This window comes from Gossypium raimondii, chromosome 6 (genome assembly GCF_025698545.1).
Source record: "Gossypium raimondii isolate GPD5lz chromosome 6, ASM2569854v1, whole genome shotgun sequence".
Taxonomy (NCBI): domain Eukaryota; kingdom Viridiplantae; phylum Streptophyta; class Magnoliopsida; order Malvales; family Malvaceae; genus Gossypium; species Gossypium raimondii.
The window spans coordinates 59,151,467-59,179,275 of NC_068570.1; the positions used below are offsets into that span (position 1 = coordinate 59,151,467).

Genomic DNA, 27,809 nt, shown 5'->3' on the forward strand with positions numbered 1-27,809 from the left:
AGATAGATGGATAAAAACTCCAAATAACATAACAATCGTTTGAGCCCACATTTGAAGCAGTTCGTGGTACAAGAATAGCGAAGAACGCTGTTTCAGTTGAAAGCTGGGAACGACAAGAATCCATCTAGTCGGAAACACATGTGCAATTTTGATAAAGGGATTATTGTTATAAATATCATAGACCGGCTCAGTTTTCAAAATTTTAATTTTTTTCCTATGCAAGAAGACTATTTTCGAAATGAATTTTTTCCAAGACGACCTAGTTGTCGAGTCTGAGCTAAGGGATGTGACATTCGTTGTTGGAGCACCTACGATCAATTACAATTCAATTAAACAATTAAACATATTATTAAGGCTTCATTTGTTTCACTGAAAATGGCTTCCAGAAAATGACATACTTTTCTAGAAAAGCTAATATTTTCATATGTTTAAATGAATATGTGTAAAATATTTTTGTTGTTTGGCGATTTCCGAAAATATTTAATAAAAGTTTTTTAATGAAACAAACATACATTTAAGATTTATGATAAAGAGTTTAAATGCAATAGTGAATTGATTATAAAGTGATGTTAAGGTGAAAATATAGTAAATGATAAATCTTCATGATGTTAAGGATTGAATTGTAAACTTTGTAAAGTTTATAATTGAATAAAAAGAAGTGATATGCATAAAAATTTGTTATGTGAAATAAGATATTATAATGAATTATTTGATTAAAGTGCTTCTATGGTGAAAAATAAATTACAAGGCAATAGGGACTAAATTGAAAATTGTATAAAATTTTAAGTGTGAAACAATTTAATATGTGAATAAGGAAATTATGATAAAATTTTAATAAATGTGTTATGAGATGATGAAATATGCATAAATTATTGTAAAAGTGAAATTGTGGGAAAATATGAAATTTTTATGATGATAAGGACTAAATTGTTAAAATTGAAAAAATGTGAATGAAATAATAGAAGTGAAATACATAGAAATTTAATATGTGAAGCGAGATATTGAGATAAATTATGTGATTAAAGTGTAACAATAAAGAAAATTGATTTAATATGATTAATTAGTGAATATTGAACTTTTATGACAAAAAGTGACTCAATTGAAAAGTTATGAAAGTTTATAAGAAAATGTTTGATAAGTGAAGAATGTAGTAGAGAATTTAACATTCCGGTGCTTTGACCCGATGTTCAAGTTGTGTATGGGGGTGTTACAATGAACAAAGCCTTATTAGTTTGGAAAATATTTTACGAGAAAAATTTTGGTAAGACATTTTACTAGAATAAGGAGGTAATTTTACATTGACTGGAAAACCTTTTACATTGACGGGAAAGCCTTTTACATTGACCATCCTATTTTACATGAAACAAATATCGAAAAAAAGCTGAAAATATGTTTCGTAAAAGCTTTTACCTTGAAACAAACGAAGCCTAAGTTCAAACATCATTACGACATGATTTACAATCATAAACGAGCCTTATACGAGCTTACGAAAGCTCTTTAGATAACTTGAGGTCGAATATGGACCAAATTGTAAAATTTTCAAACTATCTGGTTAACTCATGATGAGGAGTAGTCAATGATTGGTATCTAACCAGGAACCCCTGAAGTCGCAACGTCAACCTAATAGTTTGAAAATTTTACAATCTGATCCTTATTCAACCTCGAGTTATTTAAAGAGATTTTGTAAGCTCGTATATGATTGTAAATCATGTTGTAATGATGTTCTAAACTTAATAATGTTTTAATTGTTCAATTGAGTTGTAACTAATCGTAGTTGCCTTGACAACGAATGTGACATCCCATAGCTCGAACTTGGCAATTGGGTCGGGTATAGGGTGTTACATTTAGATTAAAACTCAATAGCGATTGGACTTTTACAATTTAGTTATTGAGCTTTAATTAGCTATTTTCTTGGTTAAATTACGTAACTGATTTTCAATATATTTTCATAATAACTCTGTAAATATTCTCTTTCTACCTTTACAAACTCGATTTATGGAAATGATATTTCGAAACCGCATTTTTTGATACCACTAAAAGTTGGTTGTTACATAACCTATATACTTTACAAAAGTTGTGGACTTAGCTTTTATATTTTAACTTGATCAATTTTAGTCCCTATACATTTGAATTTTGAAATTTTATTCTTGACCCAAACAATGTCAATTAAATCCATTTAGTTAAATTCAATTACTAGTCTTGTACTATGTGTACATGTATACTTTTCAAAATTTGAAATTTCTTTCTTGACACAAAAGACAATCGTTAATCCATTACTTGGATTTTTAATGAGTAATATATGGAAATAAAAGCTAATTTGGCATTACATATATGATAATATATTTTCGCATCGATTTTGGAAGTAGTAGGATTTAACTTCATGAATTTAATAGTTATTATTTGGTGAGGATTGAAGTTTTAAAATTTGAAAAGTACAAATGCTAAAATTGACCAAATTAAAGTAAATGTATTAAATTTAAAACTTTTATAAAGTACATGGACTAAAAACAAAAATTGACCCATATTTATTTATGGGTTAACGCAATATTTAGCCATTGAACTTGACACTTAGATCTGCTTTGATATCCGTACTTTTCTTCTTTTCACTTTGTGACTTGAAATTGGTAATTAAGCCTACTTTAGTCCCTAAACTGAAAATTCTATTAAAACATAATGATGTGACATACATGGATTGTGTCATGTTATCACTTGAAAAATTAAGAATTAATGTAATTTTTTGCTCTTGAACTTAACGGTTAGGTCCATTTTGGTACTTTTTTTTGTCTTTTTGATACCCAAACTTGATAATTAAGTCCAATTTAGTTCTTGAACTTGAATTTCGTAAAAATGTAATGACGTGACACTTTGAAATTATATCACATTATTACTTGAAAATTAAAATAAAATTATATAAAATCTAATTTATTTAAAAAAAAATTAAAATGTTATAAATTTTTTTTAATTTTCATACGATAAGAAGATGAAATCTCATAGTATCATATCATTATGAAATCCGAGAAATGCTCCGGTTGAAAGTACAAATGGGCCTTATAATATTTTATGTTTTATTAACTATGATGGGCTTTACTCTTATTTTGCCCAGCCGGTTTTTTTTTTTCACGGCAATTAGCAGGCGATTTACATTCGAGTAACCCAAAATTTCGTAGCTGGATCCGCCTCCGCCTCCGAACAGTTGTCACCGGAATCGGAAATTCAGGTTGTAAACAATACTTTTTAACAGATCGGTACTCATGTTGATGAAAAATGGGTTATTAGTTTTGATTTTATGATCAATTAATTTAGTGGAGAAGAAAACAAAATTTCCTATTTTTCCTTGAAAATTGAATTTTCATTTAGGGTTATGCTTTCCCATATTTATTTTTAATCAGCCTTTGATTGTTTATGAGTATGATCTGTCACATAATTGATCAGAAAACATTATGGATTTTGCTTGTTTGTTGAGAATTCTTGTAATAAATATCTGGTTTTTGGGAATCTATTGTTAGGGTTTATCTAACTTATCATTGTCGATTTCTTTGTGTTCGAATTACAAGTTTTTTGTTTAATTTCATCTGTGTATGGTTCGAACATTTGTTATATCGTTTTTTTATATAAATTGTTGGTTGAGATTCGTTATTTATGGGATTATTAAGAGTTATTGAACACCATGAACAGTAATTTCAGTTCTGAAATATTTTTTTTGTAAAATTTTTTGCTGAAATCTACGTGATATGTTGTTGGATTTAGATAAGTGAAGATGAATGGAGAAGTCCCCAACATAAAGAAATGGGTTGTTTTCTATCCTGTTTATATTAATTCGAAGAAAACAGTAGCTGAGGGAAGGCGAATCAGTTTGGCTAAAGCCTGTGAAAATCCCACTTGTGTTGAAATTGCTGATTGCTGCAACCATCTCAAAGTCCCTAATGCCATTGAGGTTTGTTCTTGTGTGATTTGTGATGCTATTGTGGAAATGTGGAGAAGAATGAGACCGTATCTAGTTTGAACTTTTTGCCTGATTAGAACTGGAGGTTTCAAATCACTTATTAAGTATTCATGATTGAAATTTGTTGTGGATAGTAACAATTATAAGTATTTGGGAATTAGGATTTGGATTTAAAAAATAGTATAAATTGAGTAGTAAACTGTTTAGAAATGTAACATTCATGATCATTTCTCAAATCCATGGATTTGCTAGAAGCCTATTTAGTAATGAATTTGAAATCCTTAAAATATTTGGATTTTAGATGAATATCAACTAATTTGACTATAATATATGCATTTCATTCTTACCATTTATACAATAATTGAAATCCAAATCCAAAATTTTAAATCCAAGTTCTCAATCGGAGCATTAAGTGACAATTGAAATCCACAGAGTGGACTGTCGCCACAGTTATATATTGCCTTCTTTGAGGATTTAGAACTGTTATAGTCTCTGAAAGCCACAAGCATGGATTTTGGTTTCTCATTCATTGCTTCTTTCATCATTCAAGCATTCATTTAGAGTGATGGTTCTATGCATGCAGTGTCTTACCGTTGTTGCTTTTTATCATTGCTTCCTTCTGCCCTGTTTTGGAGATCTACATATAAATAGACGTGTAGGGCTTACTATTATCCATTTGTTCTAACAGCTATAAGTATTTCCTTGAGTGAATATGAATTAACTGAGGGCTGTCGCCACAGTTATATATTGCCTCATTTAAGGATTTAAAACTGTTATAGTCTCTGAATAATGGTTTTTGGGTTTCTCATTTATTGCTCCTTTCATCATTCAAGCATTCATTTGAGAGTGATGGCTCTATTTATATGGTGTCTTACCATTGTTGCTTTTTATCATTGCTTCCTTCTGCCGTGTTTCGGAAATCTACCTATAAATGGACATATATGACTTAGGGTGGGTTTGGATGGGCGGTGTGTTGACTTGCAGTTAGTGTAAAAACAATGGTACGTTTACCAACGCCCATCCTAACTCACCCTTACTATTATCCTTTTGTTCTAGCAGCAATGAGCATTTCCTTGCATGAATAAAAATTAACCAAGGGCTGTCACCACTGTTATATATCGCCTCCTTTGAGGATTTAAATAATTTCTCATAGTCTCTGAATGCCACAAGCATGGGTTTTTGGGCGTTTTGTGCATTGCTCCTTTTATCATTCAAGGATCCATCCGAGAGTGCTGGCTCAACATATGCTGTGCTTTAGCTTTTCCATTGTTGATTCACTATTATTGTCCCTATCTCTTGTATGCATTTTTCCCGAGCCAAGAAGGTTGCCCCTCAAACCTCAGTGTTCTGCTACTTTTAGGGCAATTTATTAGCTAAATATTTCAACATCTTATGACAATAATCATTTACCTAACATCTAGGAACTCGGGGCACCCGGAATGTATATGCCTAATATCTTCTTCATCTCGTTGCATTGTTACTTTATCAGCTGTTAAACAAACTGTTCTTTCTACTTGTTTGCAACCATATTGGGTGATTTCTCGTTATGCAGATTGATAAGGCGTACCCTCGTGATTTCATGCAAAGAGGGAGAGTGAGGGTCCAGTTGAAAAAGGAAGATGGGACTTTATGGAATCCAGCCATTTCTTCAAGTAAGTTTTAAAAGGAATTCTACTGCCAGTTCTGAGTTCAACATGATTTTCATAGAAACATATGGGCATAAAATTGGTAAAAGTACCATGGAGGTCCCTAAACTAGGAGTTAGATTGCATTTTGCCTTCTCTACTCAAAAAATGTGCAAAACAGTCCTTGTACGTAAGTTCAAAAAGCAAATTGGTCTTTTCTGTTAAAAATTTCATCTATTTATGCTGTTAAAAACTGATGTGGCTAACAAAATAGCCAAACAGTGATATGTGATGTGCCACGTATATCTTGTAGTGACATACAAAAACTAGTTTTTAACAGTAGAATTGATGGAAGTTACCGTTTAAAATTTGGTTTTGTAGTGAGTTATTTTAGTGTTTCCTCTGGGTTTGTACTGCTGTATCTGAATTATAATGTAACTGCACTTATCAGTTTAGAATTCACGAAATCAGATTATGAAGGGAGAGCATGTTGTCATTCTCTTATTGCTATCATTAAATTTTTAAAAAAGAAAGAATAGTGCCGAGAATGTTACCGAGAGTTCTGCTATCAAAGATCCATCCATAATTTGTTTGGTTGCAGGGAAGCAGCTGATGCTCCAAGTTGCAGAGTTGGTACCTAGACACCCGGGAAGGACTAAGAAGCAGGAAGCTCCATCAACATCAAGTGCTGCTGCCGGATCTTCCAAGCCCGGGAAGGGTGGAAGAAAAAAGCGATAGTTGTGTAACCTCCCTAATCAACAGAAGGTCATGGTGTTCCCTTTGAACATTTTAAAATTTTCCATTGAGTAACATCTTCATAAGGTTATGGTTTCTTTTTGGTTTATCTGAGTGTGCTTTGGAGTAGATGGTTCCAAAGGAATTCCTTAAATTATTGATAGGTTAATCATTAAACCCTTGGATTTTATTGAACTTCGGGTTTTGGTTTATGAAATGCAGTTTAGAGTCTTAAATTTTAGGGATAAAGCAACATTTAGCCCTTGAATTTGACAAATTTTCCAATTTGGTCCTTGAATTTTTTTGGGTCCACACTCCTCATTAGTTTCCAAACGTAGCAACTTTAATTGAAATATAAAAATCTTGAAAAAAGCGTATATCTATTTTAGATAAATTGAACTTACCAATTCTAGATAAATACTTTTATTTAATACTCACTGTAATTCGAATAACATAATTTTTACTGTAGTTGATGTTTTTAAGTTGCACCCAATCATTAACAAAATTATTTAGCAGAATAAAAGTAAATGTTGCTAAAATCCAATGCAACAAATATATATATATGTAAACACACTGAGGTGTAAAATTATATATTTTGCATCTTTTGTATGGTTAATTTTTAATGATTTAATTGTTGAATTTAATATTTTATTTATATAGATCACGTATGTCAAATTTGATGTAAATTAAAAATTTTAAATATTTATTTTATGTAAAAAAATCCCTCATTGAATATATATTAATATATCTTTAGTATTGTAAAATTTAATAAAGATGTCTATTTGGTTTGAATGGTGTAAAACTAAAGTTGCTTTACATATTTTCTTATCTTTTTGTACGATTAATATTTTAATGATCAAATTTTGAATTTAATATTTTATTCATACAAATTGTGTATATCAAATTTGATGTCAATTAAAAATTTTTAACTGTTTGTTTTATGTAAAAAATATTCCTCATTGAATATGTATATTAAAATATTTAATATTGTAAATCAATATGATAAAGATATCAGACCAGTTTGAAAATTTACATACATGATAAGTACAATTATATCAATAAATTTAACGTGTGGATCATTAAAATGATAGCCATACAAAAAGATATGAAAGGATGTAAAATTTTACACCGGTGTAGGTGGATCCCTCTCTCTCTCTCTCTATATATATCTCGTAAAATGTTGGTCGCATGTCTGCAAGTCATTCACAAAAGTAATTGAGATTGTAAGATTAAGTAAAACATATTCGAAAATTTATATTTTGGTCACTCGACTTCAAGAAGTTACAAAATTGTTATTGAACTATTCGAAAGTTTTCATTTAAATCATTGAACTATTCAAAAATTTTATGTAAGTCACTGGGCTATTAAGGGTTTTTTTTTTTGGTCTTAAAGTTTGTCTAGCAAGCTCCAATTAACGATCGATATGATGGGTCAATGTCCATTGACGAGTATAACATATTTTAGATTTAAGTTGATCTGGCAGTTAGTGTCAGAGATCAAATAAGAAAGTTATTTAGATTTGGTTCACAAATTCGCGGCATTTAAAGTTGTTTCATAAAAAAAAACTGTATGATAAAATAGAAAGGAAATGAGAGCTTTCGATTGGTGTAAGTGGTGCAAATAGAGAAGGCCATACAGTAGCTATTTTAATAGCTAATTAGAATACAAATGAGAACAAAATGTAACCAAAATGTAAATTTATTAATAGTTTAGTGACTTTGGGTGTAATTTACCCTAATTATAATTCAAATGAGTACTAAATTATAATTATGTTGGAACTTGGCTTTTAATTATAATAAGAATGGGACGAAATTATAATTATGTTGGAACTTGTCTTTTAATAATAATACTAATGGGGACGAAATTATAATTATATTTGAAAAAATTTATGCATAAAAATCTCTCAAGAATTTCTAAACATTAGCAATAAGGAGAATTAAACTTAAAAAGAGTTTCTAAATTTTATGCATCAATTATTTTTAAAAGTCTATAAATTATTGCCATAAAATTACATTTTAAATATTAAGTTTTTATGCCGAGTCCGAGTTAAAAAAAAGTTCAATTCGCCGATTGAGTCTTAGCTAAATTGGTATAGGCATTATTGTCAATGTAGGAAGACGTGGGTTTGAGTACACTGAAGCGCATTATTCTCCTATTTACGAGTTAGAGAGAAACTATGGGTAATTTTAAATATAGTCTCAAAACGAGCGGATTGAATAAGAACCTATAACAAGGTTGAACTCACCTTGTATTACTATTTAAATAATTAAGAATTCTTTTTAATATTTAGAAAACGCGGACAGAAAACGAGTTTTGGTGGAAAAGTGAAAAAAGTATTTTTTTGTAAACACGCGGAAAAGGTGTATAATGATTAGTTAAGAGAATAAATTAGGTGTAAATATTTTATAAGTCCTTGTACTTTTTGAAAATTTTAAAAATAGTTTTATAATTTTAATTTCAGTAATTTAGACCCTTTAGTTTCTAGATTTCAAAATTCACATTGTAAATTTATTTGTTAAATTTGCTGGTGTGAAATTTTGAAATAAACTTGAATTTAACAGGAAAATTTAACAATGTTGACAGTTGGACTTGAATTTTGAAATCAAAAATAAAGGTGAATTCCTAGAAATAAAAATATAAAGGCTAAATTATAAAATTTCAAAAATATAGGAACTTAAGAGTCATTTTAACCAATAAATTATTATAGTAGAGAGAAAGGATAAAGCAACATTTAATCTCTGAAATTAGTAACATTTTCAACTTAGTCCCTAAATGTCCTTTTGGTCTACATTAGTTTTAGAACATGACAAATTTTCATAATTTTGTTAGGTGATGGCGTGGTACGTGTCACGTCATCATAGGACCAAAATTAAAAAAAGTTGCTAAGTTCAAGGATTAATATGAACAAAAACGACATAGTGAACAAGTTGAGAAAATTGCCAAACTAAATGTCACTATAGAGAATGAAAATAAAAAAGGTTAGCTTAGCTAGAAGCCCCCAAGCTATGCCATATATTCTAAATTGGTCCTAAACTGTGAAACCTCAGTCTTTCTATCAATTTAGCCGTCAATTTGAACATTAAATATAATCATATTTTGAAAGTACTCGTTTTTTAACATATCAAATCCGAACTAACATCTTAAGGTGAGGGCTAAATTGATAAAAAAAAACCTAATTAATACAATATTGATATATTTTTCTCTAGTAAATATGATATAGATATTTTGAAATTTGGAAACTAATTTTAAATTTAGATTAAATTGAGACCATAGTTCAAGGACCAATTCTAGAATTAACCCAAAGTCGCAAAGAAAATTCCAAAGTGGAGAGAAAATGCAATTAGAATTCCAGAAGAAGAAAGTTTGGTTTTTGGTTTTCAAGGGGTTGATAAAGAAAGGATCCTTCCCTTTGTCTTCACCCTTTGGCTTTCCCATTCTTTTATTTTTATTTTCAATTTGCCCCTTAATCTGTTCTTCGTTAACATCTCCAGCAATCCCCAATTTTCAATTTCATTTTGTTCACTGCATAAGTTTTTTTTAGAAACCTAAATCCGATCACAAGAGAAATCTCATGGCCACTACTGGAAACAAGAACATCAATGCTAAATTAGTCAGTTTTCTATCTCTTGCTCTGACTTTTTGATCTTTTAAACCCTACATAAAGATTGGGTTTTATTTATTTTTTGGTTATTACTTGAATTTTGTGCTTTGGGTCTGCTTTATTTGCTGAATTATGATCTGGGTCTTATTGAATTTTGCTTCATGTTTGATTTTTTTTTTTTTTTTTGCAAATTATCAGATGGGTTTGACTTATTTTTGCAAAATATTTTTTTGATTTTGGTATTTTGGCTTATTTTCATGTTTTATTTTGTTAGTGTTCTTGTTTTCTTTCCTTTTGAAGCTCTAAATCTTAGTAATGTGTTTTAATTCTGCAATTTTTGCTTTAAGATTGTGAATATTATGTTGATATCATATGCTTTGAATAGGATTCATATGTTATAATCATAGAGCTTACTAATATATATATGCCTAATTTGTTGTGCTTATACCAGAAAGTAAAGCTTTGTCTTCCGTTTTGATCATTGAACTGGTTAGGGACCTGATCAAATTGGTCCTCTATTATTAAATGGATTTAGTCCTTATATTATTAAAAAGAATTAAGGTCAAATTAGAATAGAGTTAACATTATAACAAATGTCATTTACTGTTTAATAGAGTTAATTTATTTAAAGTTTTTATAATTTTGTAAATGAAATCTTTTGTTTGGAATTGAGTTGCAATTACAAACAATAATTTTTAAGACATTTTTTATAAGGTAAATGTTAATTTTGTTATAATTTGGAGTTATTTGATTCTTTTTAATAGTATAGGGACTCAATTGATCTATTTAATAATAGAGGGATTAATTAGATAAAGTTCCTATAATACAGATACTTCCCAGGTACTATAATCTTTCTTTTATATTTAATCAGGTTCTACTTGGGGATGTCGGAGCTGGGAAGTCGAGTCTCGTATTACGCTTTGTTAAAGGGCAATTCGTTGAATTTCAGGTTGGTCCTGTAATGGATTTGGGTGAGTTTAATCAGAACATTTCTAGTTCGAAACTTTTGACATCGATCTTGTAATGATGTAGGAATCGACCATCGGTGCGGCTTTTTTCTCCCAAACGGTGGCCGTGAATGATGCGACGGTAAAGTTTGAGATTTGGGATACCGCTGGTCAAGAGAGATACCATAGCTTGGCACCAATGTATTACAGAGGAGCTGCAGCTGCGATCATTGTTTATGATATAACGAATCAAGTAAGTTCATGATGGATGGCTCTAGTGTCTTTTATTACGTGATTGGGTAATATAAGCGCACTAAAGTGCCTACTACTCAAAATGTGACATTGGGAAATGAAGAATACGAGGTCGTACTTGGTTAAATTCCATAAACATTATTGCTTTCAAAGGCTAGCTTACTTTTTTAATGTGTTTGCGACACAATGTTCGACTTAAGTTTTGTCTCGTTGATGCATTAATCGAAGCATTTTGTTATAGTTTGAAGTTTGAAACGGTAATATTCCTTTCACCGAGTATCTGGAAGAATTGTAATAGCATTCTTCTTTTGCAGGCATCGTTTGAGAGAGCCAAAAAATGGGTCCAGGAACTTCAATCGCAAGGTAGTGATTTTCGTTTTATATTTTTCCTTGCAGAGATTCTTCTTACGACTTGTTTACTTAAGTGCTCTGAGTAATCGAACCCTAATCTTTTTGATGTTGAATTTCTTCTTTTCCTTTTCTTGTGAAGGCAATCCGAATATGGTAACGGCACTTGCCGGGAACAAAGCTGATTTACTTGATGCAAGGAAGGTGACATCAGAGGCAAGTTATTAGTTTCTATATTGCTTTTCACTTTTCATTTTTTTTGAAGTACTCATGTTTAGATAGGATAAATTTTGAAATTTTAGTCCTAACCTAAACAGTAGCAGTCTTGACCCAAACAATTGTAGATTTAGTCCATATTCTCCAATTGGATCATTCTAAGTCTCTATACTTTTTAAAATTTAAAATTTCAATCTTGACGATAATTACAATCGTTAATCTATTAATTGAATTTTTTAGTGAGTAATATGTTAAAATACCACACTAGCATGGCATTAAACATATGATAAGATGTTTGCCGCATTACATTTGGGAAATAATAAAACTTAATGAATTTAACAGTTATCGTTTGGTGAAGACTAAAATTTGAAAAGTATAGGGACTAAAAATGGTCGAATAAAAGTACAAGGACTAAATCCACAACTTTCACACAAAATACAGACTGATGGCAGAATTTAACCTTCCAAAAACCCTTCAAAGACCTGAAAACTTGAAAAAAATATGAACTTAACATTATCTAACACTTACTCGAATCTAAGTAACACATTATATATACTAGTAATATGCAATTCTTAGCATTCCGAGTTAGAAAGAATGCTATAATAGGTGTAGTTTCAGATTTTAAACATTTCGAAATGACCCTTTTTCTCTTTAAGCTGGTAAAGGGTATTATAGAATCAAGGTTCGGTTTTGGTTTGACATCGACGTACATGCGAATATCTATTTGACTTCTTTACTCTTTCGTGATTCAGGAAGCAAATAAGTACGCTCAAGAGAATGGTCTTTTCTTCATGGAAACTTCCGCAAAGACCGCATCCAACATCAACGATATTTTCCACGAAATAGGTAAGGTTAATTTGGGTAAAAGTACTGTGGAGGCTCTTTTACTGGAGTCAGATTGCATTTTGCCCTATTTACTCAAAAAAATGGGTAAATTAGCCCCTATACATTAGATTAAAGAGCAAACCGGTCCATTTTATTAGAAATTTCATCTATTTTTACGGTTAAAGATCTGTCCCTGTTCATTAGAATAACTAGACAGTTACGCATGGAATGCTATGCGTACCTCGTTCTGACGTATAAGGATCAATTTTAACAATGGAAATAGATAAAATTAGGATCAGTTTACTCTTTAATCCAACATACAGAGACTAATTTATTTAATTTTTTTAGTAAAGAGAGCAAAATGCAATCAAAATTCTAGTACAATGGCCTCCATAGTACTTTTATCAGTTAATTGGTTGTTTTGTTTAAGCTTCCCCTAAAAAAAAAAAGCAGTATTTGTTCTATATATCGGCGATTGACTGATTTTTATTTCCGACAGCTAAAAGATTACCTCGAGCACAACCAGCACAAAACCCTGCCGGAATGGTTCTCATGGATAGACCTACAGAACGGACGGCAAGCGCATCATGTTGCTCGTAGATGACGGTTGTTCTTTACCGGCATGTATTCTCGTGTGTCTCGAATTAGCTCATGTAATGTTATCTACAATCAAGTCTCTTGTCCTTAATTTGCCTTTGCGTATGAACTATTTATTATGAACTATAGATTTGATAACACTGTTTAATTGTGCTGGAGAATTGTGTTTTACTTGTAATTAAAGTGTGTTTAATTGTATGCTTAAACTTCCATAGTTATAAGTTTTATGTTTTACTCCATTTTCAGGTTGTTGGGAAAATTGGATTCGACTAATCGGTTGGTTTTACGATTCAATCATATAAGTTGAATTGAAAGACAAGAAAAATAGTTGGAAAAAGTAAAAAAATTCGAATTTTCTGTTTATTAATATTAATATTGGATTTTAAAATATTCATGCATTGGTCAATACACAATGTTTCGATAAAAGTGTAATTCATTATCATAATGGTAAAAAGTTAAAATCTTTATATTTTTTAATAGGGTTAAATAATTATCTGGGGCCTGAATTTGGTAACTTTTTCTATATTGGGTTCTGAATTATTTTTTGGTTTAAGTTAGGTTCTAAATTGGCAATTGCTCCCATAGTGGGACTTGACTTGACAATTGTTTTTACATTAATACTTGAAGCTTAGGGTTTTTAATGACTAACTTGGATAAAAAAAAAATTTAAGTTCTAATGTGGGAACATTTGTCAAGTTCAGGGTCTAACTTGAACAAAAAAAAGTTCAGGCTTCAATGTAAAAGAAGTTACTAAGTTTAAGTCTCAAAATGTGAATTAATCCTTTTTATTCATAAATAGATTGGTGCAAAATGTTCCAAATGTGTGATTGGTATTGGGTGAAACGAGCTCATGCGACTTGTACAAATAAAAATTTTAACTAACTTGGAAAAAAATTGGTTGTACCGATCTATCATTGGAACAACATGCACCAACTAAAATAACAAAGAACTAAAATCGGTACGGAACCGACTACATTGATGGGAATTGATACTAAGAATAATAGAAATTCAATGAATAATTGAATAAACATTTTTGCATTATAGAAATTGTGATTATCTTTGTTAATATTCCCATAAATGTGTTCAATAAGTCAATGCTTTTATGTTTAAAAATTGAGAAAAATAAATAAAAATATAAGTAAAACATAAACAAAATTGTTGATAAATCAAGTACACATTCAAAGGCATTCAATGGACCATGAAAATAGTCCATTCAAAATGACAATAAAAATCCTCCATTCAAACAAGTTGATAATAAGCACAAGCACAAGCCCAAACTCAACCCATCCCTATATTAAGGGCACTTTATCGATATTAACAATTAAACTTATATTTTTAAAGTCAAACAGTAAAATGATTAAATTTTAAGTGTAAGAAGAATACAAGAACCAGAACCATATTTTAACAAAAAAAAAATCCAATTTATTAATAATAAAGAAAGCTAAGCATTACAATAGTTCTAAGGATTGAAGAGCATAACAAAGTAATAACACCTAATAGATGTTTAATTTATTAACATGATAAGGATTTTCTATCATTAATTCTATTTATCTATCTATATATATATATATGTTTATATAATTTTATGCATTGTCACTGATTCAGATGATGACATACCATCAAGAATTAGCAAGTTGTCGCATATTGATGGGTGAAACATATTCAAGGCCACCATCCAATGCATACTTTGCTCCGATTACAACCGCCGAGTCCGTCGGATGGAACGGATCCCAGAAAATATACTTAGTTCGATCGGGACAAACTCGAGATGACGATATGCACGGAATTAGACCGCCATGTGCCCCTATCGCTTCACAACAAGCATGATCATCATTCTCAAATCCTGAAAAATAAAAAAAAAGATCAAAATTTAAAGCTCATTAACTTTTCCAAATCCCAAATTTAGAGTTCATTGTTGAAAATACTTCACCATATGAGCTATAGTTGTTAATTATATCTTCCGTTACGGCATAATAATCGAAATAAACGAATGTCGATCCCGGTAGGTTTTCGGTAAGATCTTCGAGCAAGTTCTTCAATTTAGAGTTATATAACATGGCCATTCTATTTAGTAAGGAAAGACAAGCCTGGCCACATAAATGTATGTCCCTCTCGAATGGTATTAAACCCACTTTTGGGGCATTGAGCACTGCAATCTTCCTAGCATCCAAGTTATAAAGTCTCTACAATTTACATAGATTGAAGATGGTTAGAAATCAGATGTTGTTTAGGTGTTTTCCGGAGTTGAATCCAGTGAACATCTTGATCAGGCAAAAGTTAGTGAGGGTTTGTAAAGAAAAACCCTCACCGGCTTTTACTTGATAGATCAAAATGTTTACTTGGTTTAATTACTTAACTCTTAAAAAGCCATAGCTAGATTCTTAGAAATAGATCTAGAAGTTTACTCGACTCAATCACCTAGAAAGGGAAAAATTCTCTTCAACCAGGTGAAGCAAAAGATAGTGACGGGTTGCAAAGGAAAACCCTCACTGACTTTTGCTTGATAGATAAAGATATTTACTCGGTTTAATCATTAAGAAACTCTTAAAAAAGCATAGTTAGATTGTTAGAAATAGATCTAGAAGTTTACTTGACTTAATCACCTAGAAGGGGAAAACCCCCCCTTAAAAAACCCTATAGTGCTAGAAATTGTATCTTGTTTAGGCGTTTTTCGAAGTTGAATCAAGTGAACTTTTTGATCAGGTAAAAGTTAGTGAGGGGTTGCAAAGGAAATCCCTCACTGCTTTGCAACCCCTCACTGACTTTTACTTGATAGATCGAGATATTTGCTCGGTTTAATCACTTAAGAAATTTTTAAAAAACCACTAACTAGATTATTAGAACCAGATCTGGAAGTTCACTTGATTCAATCACCCAGAAGGGGGAAACCTTGTCAATAAGCCCTAGAGTGCTAAAAATTGGATCTTGTTGAGGGGATTTCAATGTTTGAACTGAGAAAGGATTTCAATAGTTTAATACCATGTCAGTAATTTCATCTTGAATTTTAGAATTTTCATTTGAATTTGGTTTTTTTCAGGATGAAAATGCTGATGTGGTATTAAACCATTGGAAAAATTATACAGACGGCGTGACATCACTGTTTCATGCAATCCTTTCCCAAACTGTGAAAAACCTTGACCCACCGAAATTTTTTCAATAAACCCTAATAAGTGAAAATACAAATCATAAATTGAGAGCAATTAGTGGGAAGAATTTAACTGTGAGTTGGGATTTGAAGTTTGAAATTATTTCATCCACATAATTGTTGGTATCAAAAACTGATCGAGATTCTCCAAATAAGATATCGTTAGCCCCAATGCCAAGAAAATAGAGTGAGTTTCTAAGCAATGCTTGAGCCGCTATTGCACCAATTCCTGATATGATGTCTTGCCTAGTCTTTGCAAAGTAATCCACTTGTTTATCCATACTAATTCTCTCACCCTGCAAAAAAAAGAAAATTGCTTTAAACAAGCTTAAATTTAAGACTTTAGAACTAAAAGGGACTAAATTTGATATTATACCACTTAGCTAAATGGGGCAAGGCCATTATATGCCCTCCACTAGCTACACCCCAGTCCAACAAGTTTGAGTAGTAACTTTTTATGGTCAAATCGGATTAAATTAGATTCGGGTTTGAATCCATCAAATAAGATTTTCGAGTTTAAATCGATATTGACAAATCTATCCGAACTAATATGAAGTCGACAAGTAACGATATAATTTAGTAATGCAAGAGAATAAGGAAGAAATTAAGCTTACAAATACTGCTCCAGTGGCTTGTAAAATTCCAGCTCCGGAGGAGGCATAGTTAACACCTTTCAAAATCATATCTCCAGTTGTATTAGGTGCTAGGAAAGGAGGAGCATAATCTTCAAAGCCAATTTCCTCTCCTGTTCAAACACACAAAAAATAAAAAAATTAGTATAGTAGGGGCCTGCTATGCATCCAAACTCAAAGGTCTAATTGGTATTTGGGAGGTTTGGGTGAAAATATTACGCTCGAAAATGGGCTTAGTAAAAAATAAAGGTTTGCTTAAATCATAGGTTGTATTTGGACTTCATATTCAAGGCTTGATCTCGTCCCAACTAGATATTACCATATGAAAACTAAATATATAATACTTATGTTTACAAATTTAATAAAAGGAAAAATAATATAAAAATAACATCGTTTTATATGCGCGAGCCTAAACGAACTTGGTTAACCATTTATAAATATGGAAACGCTTGGATAAAATTTGAGACCCATAAGGGTTTGACCAAACTTGGACAACTATATATGACTTCGATACCATACAGATTCGGTTCATAGACACTAGAGATGACGAGGGGTGGACGGTCTTTTGCCCGCATTGACCCCGACCCGATATAGTCTTGACTTATCTCGACCCCAATCCTAACTCCATAACTATTAATTCACACACCTTAAAAATTTAAGGTATACCTGATCCCAACTTAACCCGAGATGTCATTATTTTTTATTTTTATAAATGTATATTATTTATCAAAATAGAACAATTGTTGAGAGTGCAACAAGGAAAGAAAGTAAGCAAGAGAAATGGTTGAATTAAGAGCATTTTTGTAATTATCTCGAGGCAAGGTAAGGTGGTTTTTTCTAAACCTAGTCCCGTCTTAATATTCGCCTCGACTTGCCTCAAACCTAATTTCAAAAAGAAGCCAACCTTATCAAATCGAGTCAAGTCGAAATCTGTTAGTTTTGTATTTTTTGTCATCCCAAATAGATATACCCCAATTCAACTTCATAAAACAAGAATCGCGTCCTCGTTTTCGATAGCATAACAAGTAGAAAAAATATCAAAAATATAAATTACGAAAGAATTTTGCAGAAACTTGCCTATAACATCGGCAATAGTTCGGGAATTGGTGTACCGACCGGACGGATTTCCTTTGCGGAAGTCGATACCGTTAGGATACTCGGGTTTCGCAAATGTGTTGATGTAATAGTTGTTTCCCACGTCAACCAAAGAATCTCCGAATACAAAGAATGCACTAATAGTTTGGGCAAAACCAATGTGTTTGGCTAAATTATGAGACAATATGGAACAAATGATGATAAGCTTGTTCCGAATGGTGCCCATTTGTGGACTAAAAAATAACAATAATAAAAAGCTAAGGTGGGTTTTGGAATTTTTTTCTTAAGGACTTAAAGAAGAACTTAAGCTTATGCCGATTGTTTAAATAGTAAAGCAAGCAAGGGTTAACTTAGGAGACTAGCAAAAAGAGCAAAGAAATTCATTACTTAGATAAGGTTAAAATATGATCTAAGTCCTTGTACTTTTCATACATTTGAAATTTAGTCACCCTATTTTATTTCAAGGAATTTAATCCCTAGGTTTATTATAAGTAGGGGCAGACGGTAATGGTGGCCAAGGGTGGCCTTGCCTCTCCCCTCTCCCCGTCCCCGGCCCCCCTTTTTTAAAAAATTCAATATTCCCTTGATTCTTTTTGAAAATTTTAATTAGACACCCCCAAAATTTGGTCTCAAAATCCGCTACTAATTATATGTTGCATAGCTACCAAGTGAGTTTTTTTATTCCAAAATGCCACACTAGAGAACTTAAGAGAACTTTAAAGAAATTAACAATTAGATGTGAATTTTGAAATCTAAAAAGTAAAGGGGTCAAATTCTAAATAAATTGAGAGTACAAGGATTTGGAGTATTTGGTGGGTGGTTCTCTAGTTGGAAGGAAGTCACATATATGCAATTTTTTTTTATAAAATTCGAACTTGAATCCAAATTCGCTGATTATCTACGTTAAATTGAGTTTTATTATTTGAATTTAAATATCGAATTTGACATATTTTGAAAGGTTAACAGTTAGATTTAGTTAAATTGACAAAAAATATAAAAATCGAGAATTAAATTGGACATTATGCCAAAAACAAATTGTAAGTTAAATAAAGAAAGGGTAAACTATCCCATTAATCACTCAGAATAGTGGTCGTTCCTGGTTTGGTCACCCCAATTTTTATTTGTTAATTTGGTCATTCCAAAAAAGAAACCGATCAAATTGGTTACTCTACCATTAAATGGCAACGGAACGACTAACGATGTGTTTTCACGTATTATTCTGGGGTGACCAGAATAGGAACAACCCCTATTTAAAATGATTAACGATTAACTTACTCTTATTTCAGAGTGACTAATATGGAAATACACAGTCAACATTCTGTTACCATTTAACGAGAAAATGACAAATTTGATCAATTTCCTTTCCAGGTGACCAAATAAAAAAAAATAAAAGACGAAAATAAAAACAACCCCTGCTTAGAATGATTAACTCACAATAAACGACGGCTTTGAAACTTCGGCGCAGATCTAAGAGCCGAAATGTGCAAGTGATAAATTAAATAATCTCTAAAGCCTATGAACCAAAATTTATTACCTTTTTTTTTAATAAAATTGCTATGAAATCGAATATGGAATGTAACTCAAGTCATCAATGTGCTTCATTTCTAGTTATATATTTAATCATTTTTGACTTAAATTTAATGCAAAAAAACTCGAATTTAATGTAAATAGTTAATGAATTTAGATTTAAATTCGAATTTTATAAAAATTGTAGATATATGATTCGTTGTCATTAGGGGTGTTCAAATTTCGATTAAAATCGAATTAACCGATCGAACCGATCTAATTCAGTCGGAGGTCGGTTAATAATTTTTTGAAAGTTCGTTTATGGGTAATTCGGTTCGAAATCGGGTAATTAACCGAAATTAATAATTAATAATACAAATTATATGTAGTTTTAATTCAGCTAATTCGGTCAAATGAATATTATCAATTTATTTATTTTATATGTTTTATACTTGTTTTAACAAAAAAAAACATATAAATTTCGATTAATTCGGTTGACCGACTGAAATAACCGAAATATTTCGGTTCGGTTAATTTCTTTTGAAAAAATTTCGGTTTAGTTAACGGTTAAATGACTAAAAAGTTCTATTAATTCGGTTCAGTTAATCAATCGGTTAACCATTTAAACACCCCTAGTTGTCTATCTTTGTAAAAAAACTAAGCTTTTCAGTTTCCTTCCAATAAGGGGAACCACCAACCAATGTAAAAACCTCTTGACAACAACAACATAAAAATAATAATGATAGTAAGGATTTATTATCTCTATTTTGGAAAAAAAAATTCACTTGTAGTTATGTAACGAAAACTAATGTTGGGGAAGTTGCTAGTGCTCGTTCCATGTACTGTTAGAACAAAACTATTTTTCTACTCGGGTCATCGAGTTGGGCCTTGAATAAGTTTCGTTGTACTGAGTTTGGTCCATTTAAGTGGCATATTTGACAAAACAAGAAGCATGGTTCAACTAGAATGCTAAGACTCCCAAAAACTTCCAATCGAATCGCTTGAGGTGATTGGATAAGCATGAAAGACTTATTATTATCTCTTGGTGATTAAATTTTTATTTTAGAGATAAATAAATATCATATTTGTTCAAGGGAGTTTTTCAGCTGAATTAAAGGAGGTTATTTTGCTGCCTTCCGAGCCTATATAGGCGTCATTCTCCCTTGGGGGTATCATCGACTTTGAGGGCTGAATATCTTTTGAAAGTTTGTATTGAGTGTTGATCTCGTTGGCTAGAGTGTTTGTAACACTTTGTCGAAATTCTTTCCTTTGAGGCCGTGTGGTGAAGATCAATTGTTCTCTATTGGGGCTCCATATACTTGCTTGGTGAAGGAGTTGTGAGCTTTAGCCAATAGGGAAAGAAGTTGTCTAGTGATTAAATAAAGATACATTTTGAGCCAAGGCTCCGTAGATGTAGGACCGTTGTGTCTAAACTGCGTAAACAAAGATCAATTGTGTTGATTCTTTTTCTTTTCTTATTTGCATACGCTGCTTGTTTTCGTTCTAATTGTCGTTATAACAAACGTTAAGCAAAGCAAATTGATTATTTTTCAAATACCTTTATAATAAACTTGAATTTAACATAAGAATTTTAAATTCAATAACTTAGAGACTAAATTCCTTGAAATAAAAGTAGGACTAAAATTTCAAATGTACTACAAGTACATGGACTTACAACATATTTAGCAAATTTGAACTCAAGTTATATATGGATACTCTACATTAGTAGTCACCTCATCTATTGTTTTTTTTCTTTTTGATCACCTAACTATGAAAAGTTTACAAAATGATCAATCAACTATCTATGATTTTTGGATTTTTCTATTTTTACATTAGCCATTGGTAATCGAAAAAGATAAATTTGAATAGTTGGATAACCAAAAAAGAAAAAGAAAAAGAAAATCATAGTTAAATGACTACTAATATAATTTACCTATTATATATTTAATTTTACACCAGTATAAATAGATCTCTCTTTATTGTTTTTGATGGATTACAAGAGGAGGGCAAAGCCCTAACAGCAATGCGACTAGCGCGACTCGAACTCAGACCAAACCTGGAATATTAAACAGACCAACACACGGGATTCAAATAGATCTCTCTTTAATTCGAATTCGTTAAATTTATAACTCAAAAAATGAAGCACATTGATGACTTTGAGTTGGTCCATATTGAAATTATACGAGCTACATTCCATAGTTGATTTCATAGCAATTTTATTGCGAAGGTAATAAATTTTGGTCCATATATACATCAAGTGGATGAGATGGGTGGAGTAGTCTGAGCTGGAGATGGGATTAATGCACGTGTTTATGGATTGAACGAGATTCAAGCTGGGGAAATGGTTGAATTTGCGAGCAGTGTGAGAGGAATAGCGTTGAATCTTGAGAATGAGAATGTAGGGAGGATTGCTGTCTTTGGTAGTGATACCGCTGTTAAAGAAGGAGATGTTGTCAAGCGCACTGGATGTTCCTGCGGGAAAGGCTATAGTGTATAGAGAGGAGTATTTAATTTATCTTTTTGTGCATTTCGGCTTTTGGATGGGCGCCGAAGTTTCCAAGCCGTCGTTTTTAGTGCATTTGTGACGGATAAAACATGAAGAATCTTTTTTAAGATTTTATTATATTTTTCTTGAATTAAATATTTTATTATGTTTATTTGTTTTTGGTTAAGGATTATTATTGTGAAGAGAAAAGTGAGTCGAATTTTACAAGTTTGTGGACTTTTAAGAGATAATTGCCTCGAAACTGTGTGCACCAAGTGATTGACACTGACAAATGATCATTATTTACGAATAATAATGATAGTTATTTGTCACTGACAAATGACCCATGACCACTTTCCACTTTTATGGTCCATACAATGCTAGTGAGAACGATACCACTTACTCTTTATTTGAGTTATGAATTTCACTACCGTGAGTGACGTCATGTCAGGCACAAGTCATGTACTCAACTTATAGCCCATTCCTACTCAGGATTTAGGTAAGTCACATAATAAATGTCACAAGTGAATAAATCCATAAACGGATCTAGGATAAATTCATTTTAAGTCCAATACGATGAATTGCTAATCTAGACAATCACATCTATGTCTCTATTTTTGAGAGTTGATAGCTCCAATAGCTAGACATAATCGTCCCATATTTATTTTAATCATTTGCTCGATATGATTATGCAAACTTTGGATAATTTAGATTACCTACTAATATATGTTGTTTAACTTTAGTTAATCAAGTAGTGTATATTTGCTTATACATTTTGCTTTTCGTGCAAAAACCATAGAGGATAATCATATAAAGATTAATTAATCAAACATGTGGTAATTTTATTTATTTAACCAATCTAAAAGATTTGAGTAGGATGATGAAATCATTGCACTAAGGGCACAAATCCTAACATTTAACGTCTATATTGACAAAATGACCTTGTCGATATAATATTGATACGTTGTTAACTCAATTAAAATATTTTAAAGTTTATGGATCAATTTAAAATTTGGATATGATTTGGGGACATTTCATGCAATTAACCATTTAAGAAATATAATTAGATTTGAAAACATGCTTAAAAATTGATGAGTGAAGGTAGGCTAATAGATATTCAATTTATTAGCATGAAAGGGATTTTTTTTTAATTTGGATGATATTACGTGCTTAAAAGTGTCTAAAATTCATGTACTTCAAATTGTTGTAATAATGTCAACTAAACTAAGACTCGAAAAATGTAATATTAATATATATAAGTTTATATTTGATGTGCTGACGGTGGATAATTCTATACATTGTCGGTGACTCGGAAAATGGCATGTCATCAAGAATTAGCAAGTTGTCGGATATTAATGGGTGAAACATATTCAAGGCCACCATCCAGTAATTGCTTTGCAACTATTAAATTCGCTGACTCCGTTAGATGGAATGGATCCCAAAAAACATACTTTGTTCGATCAGGGCAAATTCGACACACCGGTAAGCATGGAAACAGACCGCCATGTCTCCCTATCAGTTCACAACAAGCATGATTCGCCTTCTCAAAATCTGGAAAAAAAAAAAAAAAAAGAGATCAAAATTCATATCTCATTAACTTTTCCAAACCCTAATTTTAAAGTTCATTGCTGAATTTCACCATATGATCTATAGTTGTTAATGAGGTCTTCTACTACTGCATAATAATCGGCATAAACAAATGTCGATCCCGAAAGGTTTTTCGTAAGATCTTCGAGTAGGCTTTTCAATTTAGAGTTATATAACTTGGCAAGTTTATTTAGTGGGGAAACACAATCTTGGCCACAGAAATGTATGTCTATCTCAAATGGCATGAAACCCACTTTCAGGGAACTCAACACAACAATCTTCCTGGCATCCAAGTTATAGAGTGTCTGCAATTCACACAGATTGAAGTAGTTAGAAATTGGATATTATTTAGGTTTTCTTTTTCGGAGTTTAGCCGAGTGAACATCTTGATCAGGTGAAAATTAGTGAGGGTTTGTAGAGAAAAACCCTCATCAACTTTTACTTGATAGATCAAGGTGTTTTACTCGGTGTAATCACTTAAGAAGCTCTTTAAAAAAACACCCTAGCTAGATCGTTAGAAATTGGATCTTGTCGAGACATTTTTGGTGGTTAAACGAAGTAATCTTCTTGATTAGGTGAAAGTTAGTAAGGATCTGCAAAGAAAAACCCTCACCAACTTTCAATCGATAGATGCAGAAGTTCACTCGACTCAATCACCCCAAAAGGGGAAAAACCCTCAACAAGCCCTAATGCTAGAAATTGGATCTTGTTGAGGTGATTTCGATGGTTGAATCGAGTAAACTTCTTGATCTGTCTGATGATATTTATAAAGAAAAACCATTGATCACAAGGGCGAAGGTAGTGGGGAGACTACATTTTAGCCCCCTTCATACATGATAAAATTATAGTTTCCCCCAAAATGATAAAATTTTGATTTAGTCCTTCTAAAACTATAAAGATATACGTCAATACAATGGTAAAATTACATTTTAGCTTTCATAAAAACAAAATGACTTAATCCTGACCCCCGAAAAGAAAATTCTTGCTTCCCCCTTGCTCAATCACCTAAAAATTTTCAATAAACCATAATAATTGAACTTAAAATCATAATTTGAGAGGAATTAGTGAGAAGAATTAACTGTGAGTTGGGATTTGAATTTTGAAACCACTCCATCCACATAATGGTTGAAATCAAAAGCTAGAGAATATTCTCCAAATATAATATCATTGGACCCAATCATAACAAAATAGAGTGAGTTTATCATTGGACCCAATCATAACAAAATAGAGTGAGTTTCTTAGCATTGCTTGAGCCGCTGGTGCACCAATTCTTGATATGATGTCTTGCCTAGTCTTTGCAAAATAATCCACTTGTTTATCCATGCAAATTCTCCCACCCTGCAATACATATAATTGTATATAGATAATCCAACATTTTCACCAATATTACCGATTGAGTCTTAACTCAATTGGTGCATGTATATTTTTGTCAATACAAGTGGACGTGGCTTTGAGTGCGCTGAAGCACATCATCCTCCTATTTACGGGTTAAGAAGGAGCTATAGATAGTTCTAGGCATTGTGTCCAAAACAACAGATATGATCAGAACCCATAATGAAATTGCTCAAAAAATTTATTTTCACCAATATTAGTTTGATATCTTCTTCAGCAACTCAAATCAAAACTACCCATTAACTTAAAAGGGTGCTTGGTTGTAAGATTCACCAATGGTGAAAGATATAATTGCATGCATTATGTCTAAATTGTTTCAACTTTACTTATAAATATCTAAAAATACAATACCTATAACAAATACAATTTAGTAAAATATGTTTTTAGGTAGTCTTATATTTTGTCAACCAAAGAACAAAATTTTACATTCCAGCCAAATAAACCAAACAAGGTAATGCGATATGCATGATAATATCGATAATCTTATTACCAAAGATAATCTTACATTCCGTGAATCAAACACCCCGTTAAAATTATCTTGAATTTACAACCTCGATCTAAGAGTATTTTAAAAGGAATGACATCTAAGCTTAGACATGTCAATTGGGTGTATCAAGTTAGTTTTGGGATGAACCAATCTGGATATGGTTACTCAGGTCATCTTGGTTTCAAGTCAACTTCGGTTCATGTTATTTTGGGTTTAGGTTTTCAAGTCAGGTTAGATCATTACAAGTTCAAATTACTTCAAGTTCTAATCATTTCAAGTTTGAGTCAATTTAGGTGTTGCTTAGACAAATTCAAGTTTTAACTTTTTATGGTCAAATCAGACTTTCGAGATTAAGTCAGTATTGGCAAGTCTATCTTAACTAATATTTAGTAATGCAAGGAAGAAATTAATCTTACAAAGATTAATCCACTAGGTTGTAAAATTCCAGATCCTGAGGAGGCATAGTTGACACCCTTCAAAATCAAATCTCCATTTGTATTAGGTGCCAAGAAAGGAGGAGCATAATCTTTAAAACCAAGTTCTTCTTCTGTTCAACACATAGACAAAAAAAAAAAAATACAAAATTATCGTGTTATCCATCCAAACTCGAATGTAAAGTTAACATTTGGGAAAATTGGGTGAAAATATTATACCCAAAAACAAGCTCGGGAAAAAACATTAGGTTTGTTTAAATTATATGTTGTGCTTTGGTTTCAATATTCAAAACTTAGGCTCGTCTTAACCAGACCTGACCAATTTCTCAACTTTATAATATATTATATAATTTATAACATATAAAAACTAAATATATAATATTATAGTGTAAATATTAAAGCACTAATTATGTTTTGAAAATTTTTAAAAAAGGAAAAAAAATTTCAAATAAAAAATAACATTTTTTTTTATGGACGAACTTAAATGAGCTTTGTTAGCTATTTGTAAATATAGACATATTTAGATCAAATTTGAGACACATAAGCAAGGACATAGGCAAGGGGGCAGGCAATGGCATTGGCCTCCCAAAAATGGTAAATTTGCCATTTAGCTCATTCAAAAATTTATGAGATTATAAGTTAGTATAATGTTAAAATTGCACTTTAAGCTCAAAAATTTATGATTCATCTCTGATTTCCTAAACCAATTTTCTACGCATGGATCAGGTCAAGCTTAGGCAACTATATAATGTTGATACCATACATGAGCTTGACCCAAACTCAACCTACTCAAGTCCATAAACACTAGAGATGGCAACTAGGCAAGATGGTTTTTTTTCCCACCTTGACTCCGACTCGATGCATCCGCAACTTACCCTACATGTTTTTTTCCATTATTATAGGGCTTAATATATAATTTGGTACATGAGTTGACACTTTTTTACAATGTGGTACTTGTGTTATTCTTGCCCCAATCTGGTACCTGTATTTGACAAAACTTTTATATTTGAGTACCCTAAAGGTAATGGTATTAACTTTCTAGTGTTTAATTTCAGTTTTAGAGTTTATCTGATGAAAATTCATAATTAGCCAATATATTAGCAATTAAATTTAATCAAATCAACCTTTGTATTTAATAAATTAAACAAATTCAAAATTAATACTAAATTTATTTTATTAACAAAATCATGAAAAATTCAAACATTATAATATTAGTAATTAACTTCCATCAAATCAACCTTAAAACTAAAAATAAAAATTAAAATAGTTAACACTATTACTTTTGGGTATCAAAATATATGACTTTTTTCAAATATAAGTACCAGGTTTGACCAAAAATAACACAGATACCACATTAGAAAAAAAAGTGTCAAACTCGATATAAAATGATATATTAAGCCTTATTATGATAATCTAAATTACAAAATGATAACTTGCCTATAATGTCTGCAATAGTTCGAGAATTGGTGAATCGACCTGACGGAGCTCCTTTTGGGAAATCGATACCATTAGGAAACACCGGTTTTGCCAATGTGTTGATGTAATTGTTGTTTCCCACTTCAACCAAAGAGTCTCCAAAGACAAAAAATGCAGTAATATTATGGGCAAAACAAATGGTGGGTACCCTTAAATGGTTGGCTATAATCTCAATCACCAAACAAATGGTCATAAGCTTGTTCCAAATGGTGCCCATTTGTGTTGTGGGTTCTTGTTGTTTTTAAGCTTTTGGGTTATGAATGGTTTAAATAATAAAGCAAGCAAAGGTTAAGTAGCCTAGCCTATGATGATAAAGAGGCTTTTACATTGGTTGGTACTTCCCCTACTTGAAAGCTTATCTATTTATGGAGATGACAAGGATTTGAATATGAATCCAAATTTATTAATTATCTTTTTTTCCCTTTACATTCATTACATGGTCGCCTCACCTTCACCTAATCGTAAGATTCGGATATTCGAA

General features: G+C 31.4%; 4 protein-coding genes across 4 annotated transcripts; 2 read left to right on the forward strand and 2 right to left on the reverse strand.

The window, feature by feature from the left end:
• The first annotated feature begins 3,060 nt into the window (after positions 1-3,060).
• Positions 3,061-6,498, forward strand: LOC105774111 (signal recognition particle 19 kDa protein). The gene is made up of 4 exons (XM_012596465.2): positions 3,061-3,217; positions 3,748-3,934; positions 5,496-5,595; positions 6,170-6,498. The coding sequence occupies exons 2-4, from the start codon at positions 3,758-3,760 to the stop codon at positions 6,304-6,306; spliced, it is 414 nt and encodes a 137-aa protein (XP_012451919.1). The 5' UTR covers positions 3,061-3,217; positions 3,748-3,757; the 3' UTR covers positions 6,307-6,498.
• A 3,159-nt stretch (positions 6,499-9,657) lies between these two features.
• LOC105774066 (ras-related protein RABF2b) lies at positions 9,658-13,328 on the forward strand. The gene is made up of 7 exons (XM_052632494.1): positions 9,658-9,913; positions 10,776-10,853; positions 10,937-11,104; positions 11,418-11,466; positions 11,594-11,671; positions 12,424-12,513; positions 12,992-13,328. The coding sequence occupies exons 1-7, from the start codon at positions 9,875-9,877 to the stop codon at positions 13,090-13,092; spliced, it is 603 nt and encodes a 200-aa protein (XP_052488454.1). The 5' UTR covers positions 9,658-9,874; the 3' UTR covers positions 13,093-13,328.
• A 1,190-nt stretch (positions 13,329-14,518) lies between these two features.
• LOC105773200 (GDSL esterase/lipase At4g16230) lies at positions 14,519-18,238 on the reverse strand. Its single transcript, XM_052632260.1, has 5 exons — positions 17,944-18,238; positions 16,849-16,979; positions 16,309-16,530; positions 15,020-15,272; positions 14,519-14,932 (listed from the first exon to the last, which is right to left on the reverse strand). The coding sequence occupies exons 1-5, from the start codon at positions 18,185-18,187 to the stop codon at positions 14,709-14,711; spliced, it is 1,074 nt and encodes a 357-aa protein (XP_052488220.1). The 5' UTR covers positions 18,188-18,238; the 3' UTR covers positions 14,519-14,708.
• Positions 18,239-23,054: 4,816 nt separating this feature from the next.
• LOC105773199 (GDSL esterase/lipase At4g16230) lies at positions 23,055-27,640 on the reverse strand. The gene is made up of 6 exons (XM_052632261.1): positions 27,290-27,640; positions 25,835-25,965; positions 24,766-24,877; positions 24,619-24,731; positions 23,592-23,844; positions 23,055-23,503 (listed from the first exon to the last, which is right to left on the reverse strand). The coding sequence occupies exons 1-6, from the start codon at positions 27,543-27,545 to the stop codon at positions 23,280-23,282; spliced, it is 1,089 nt and encodes a 362-aa protein (XP_052488221.1). The 5' UTR covers positions 27,546-27,640; the 3' UTR covers positions 23,055-23,279.
• Positions 27,641-27,809: the final 169 nt, after the last annotated feature.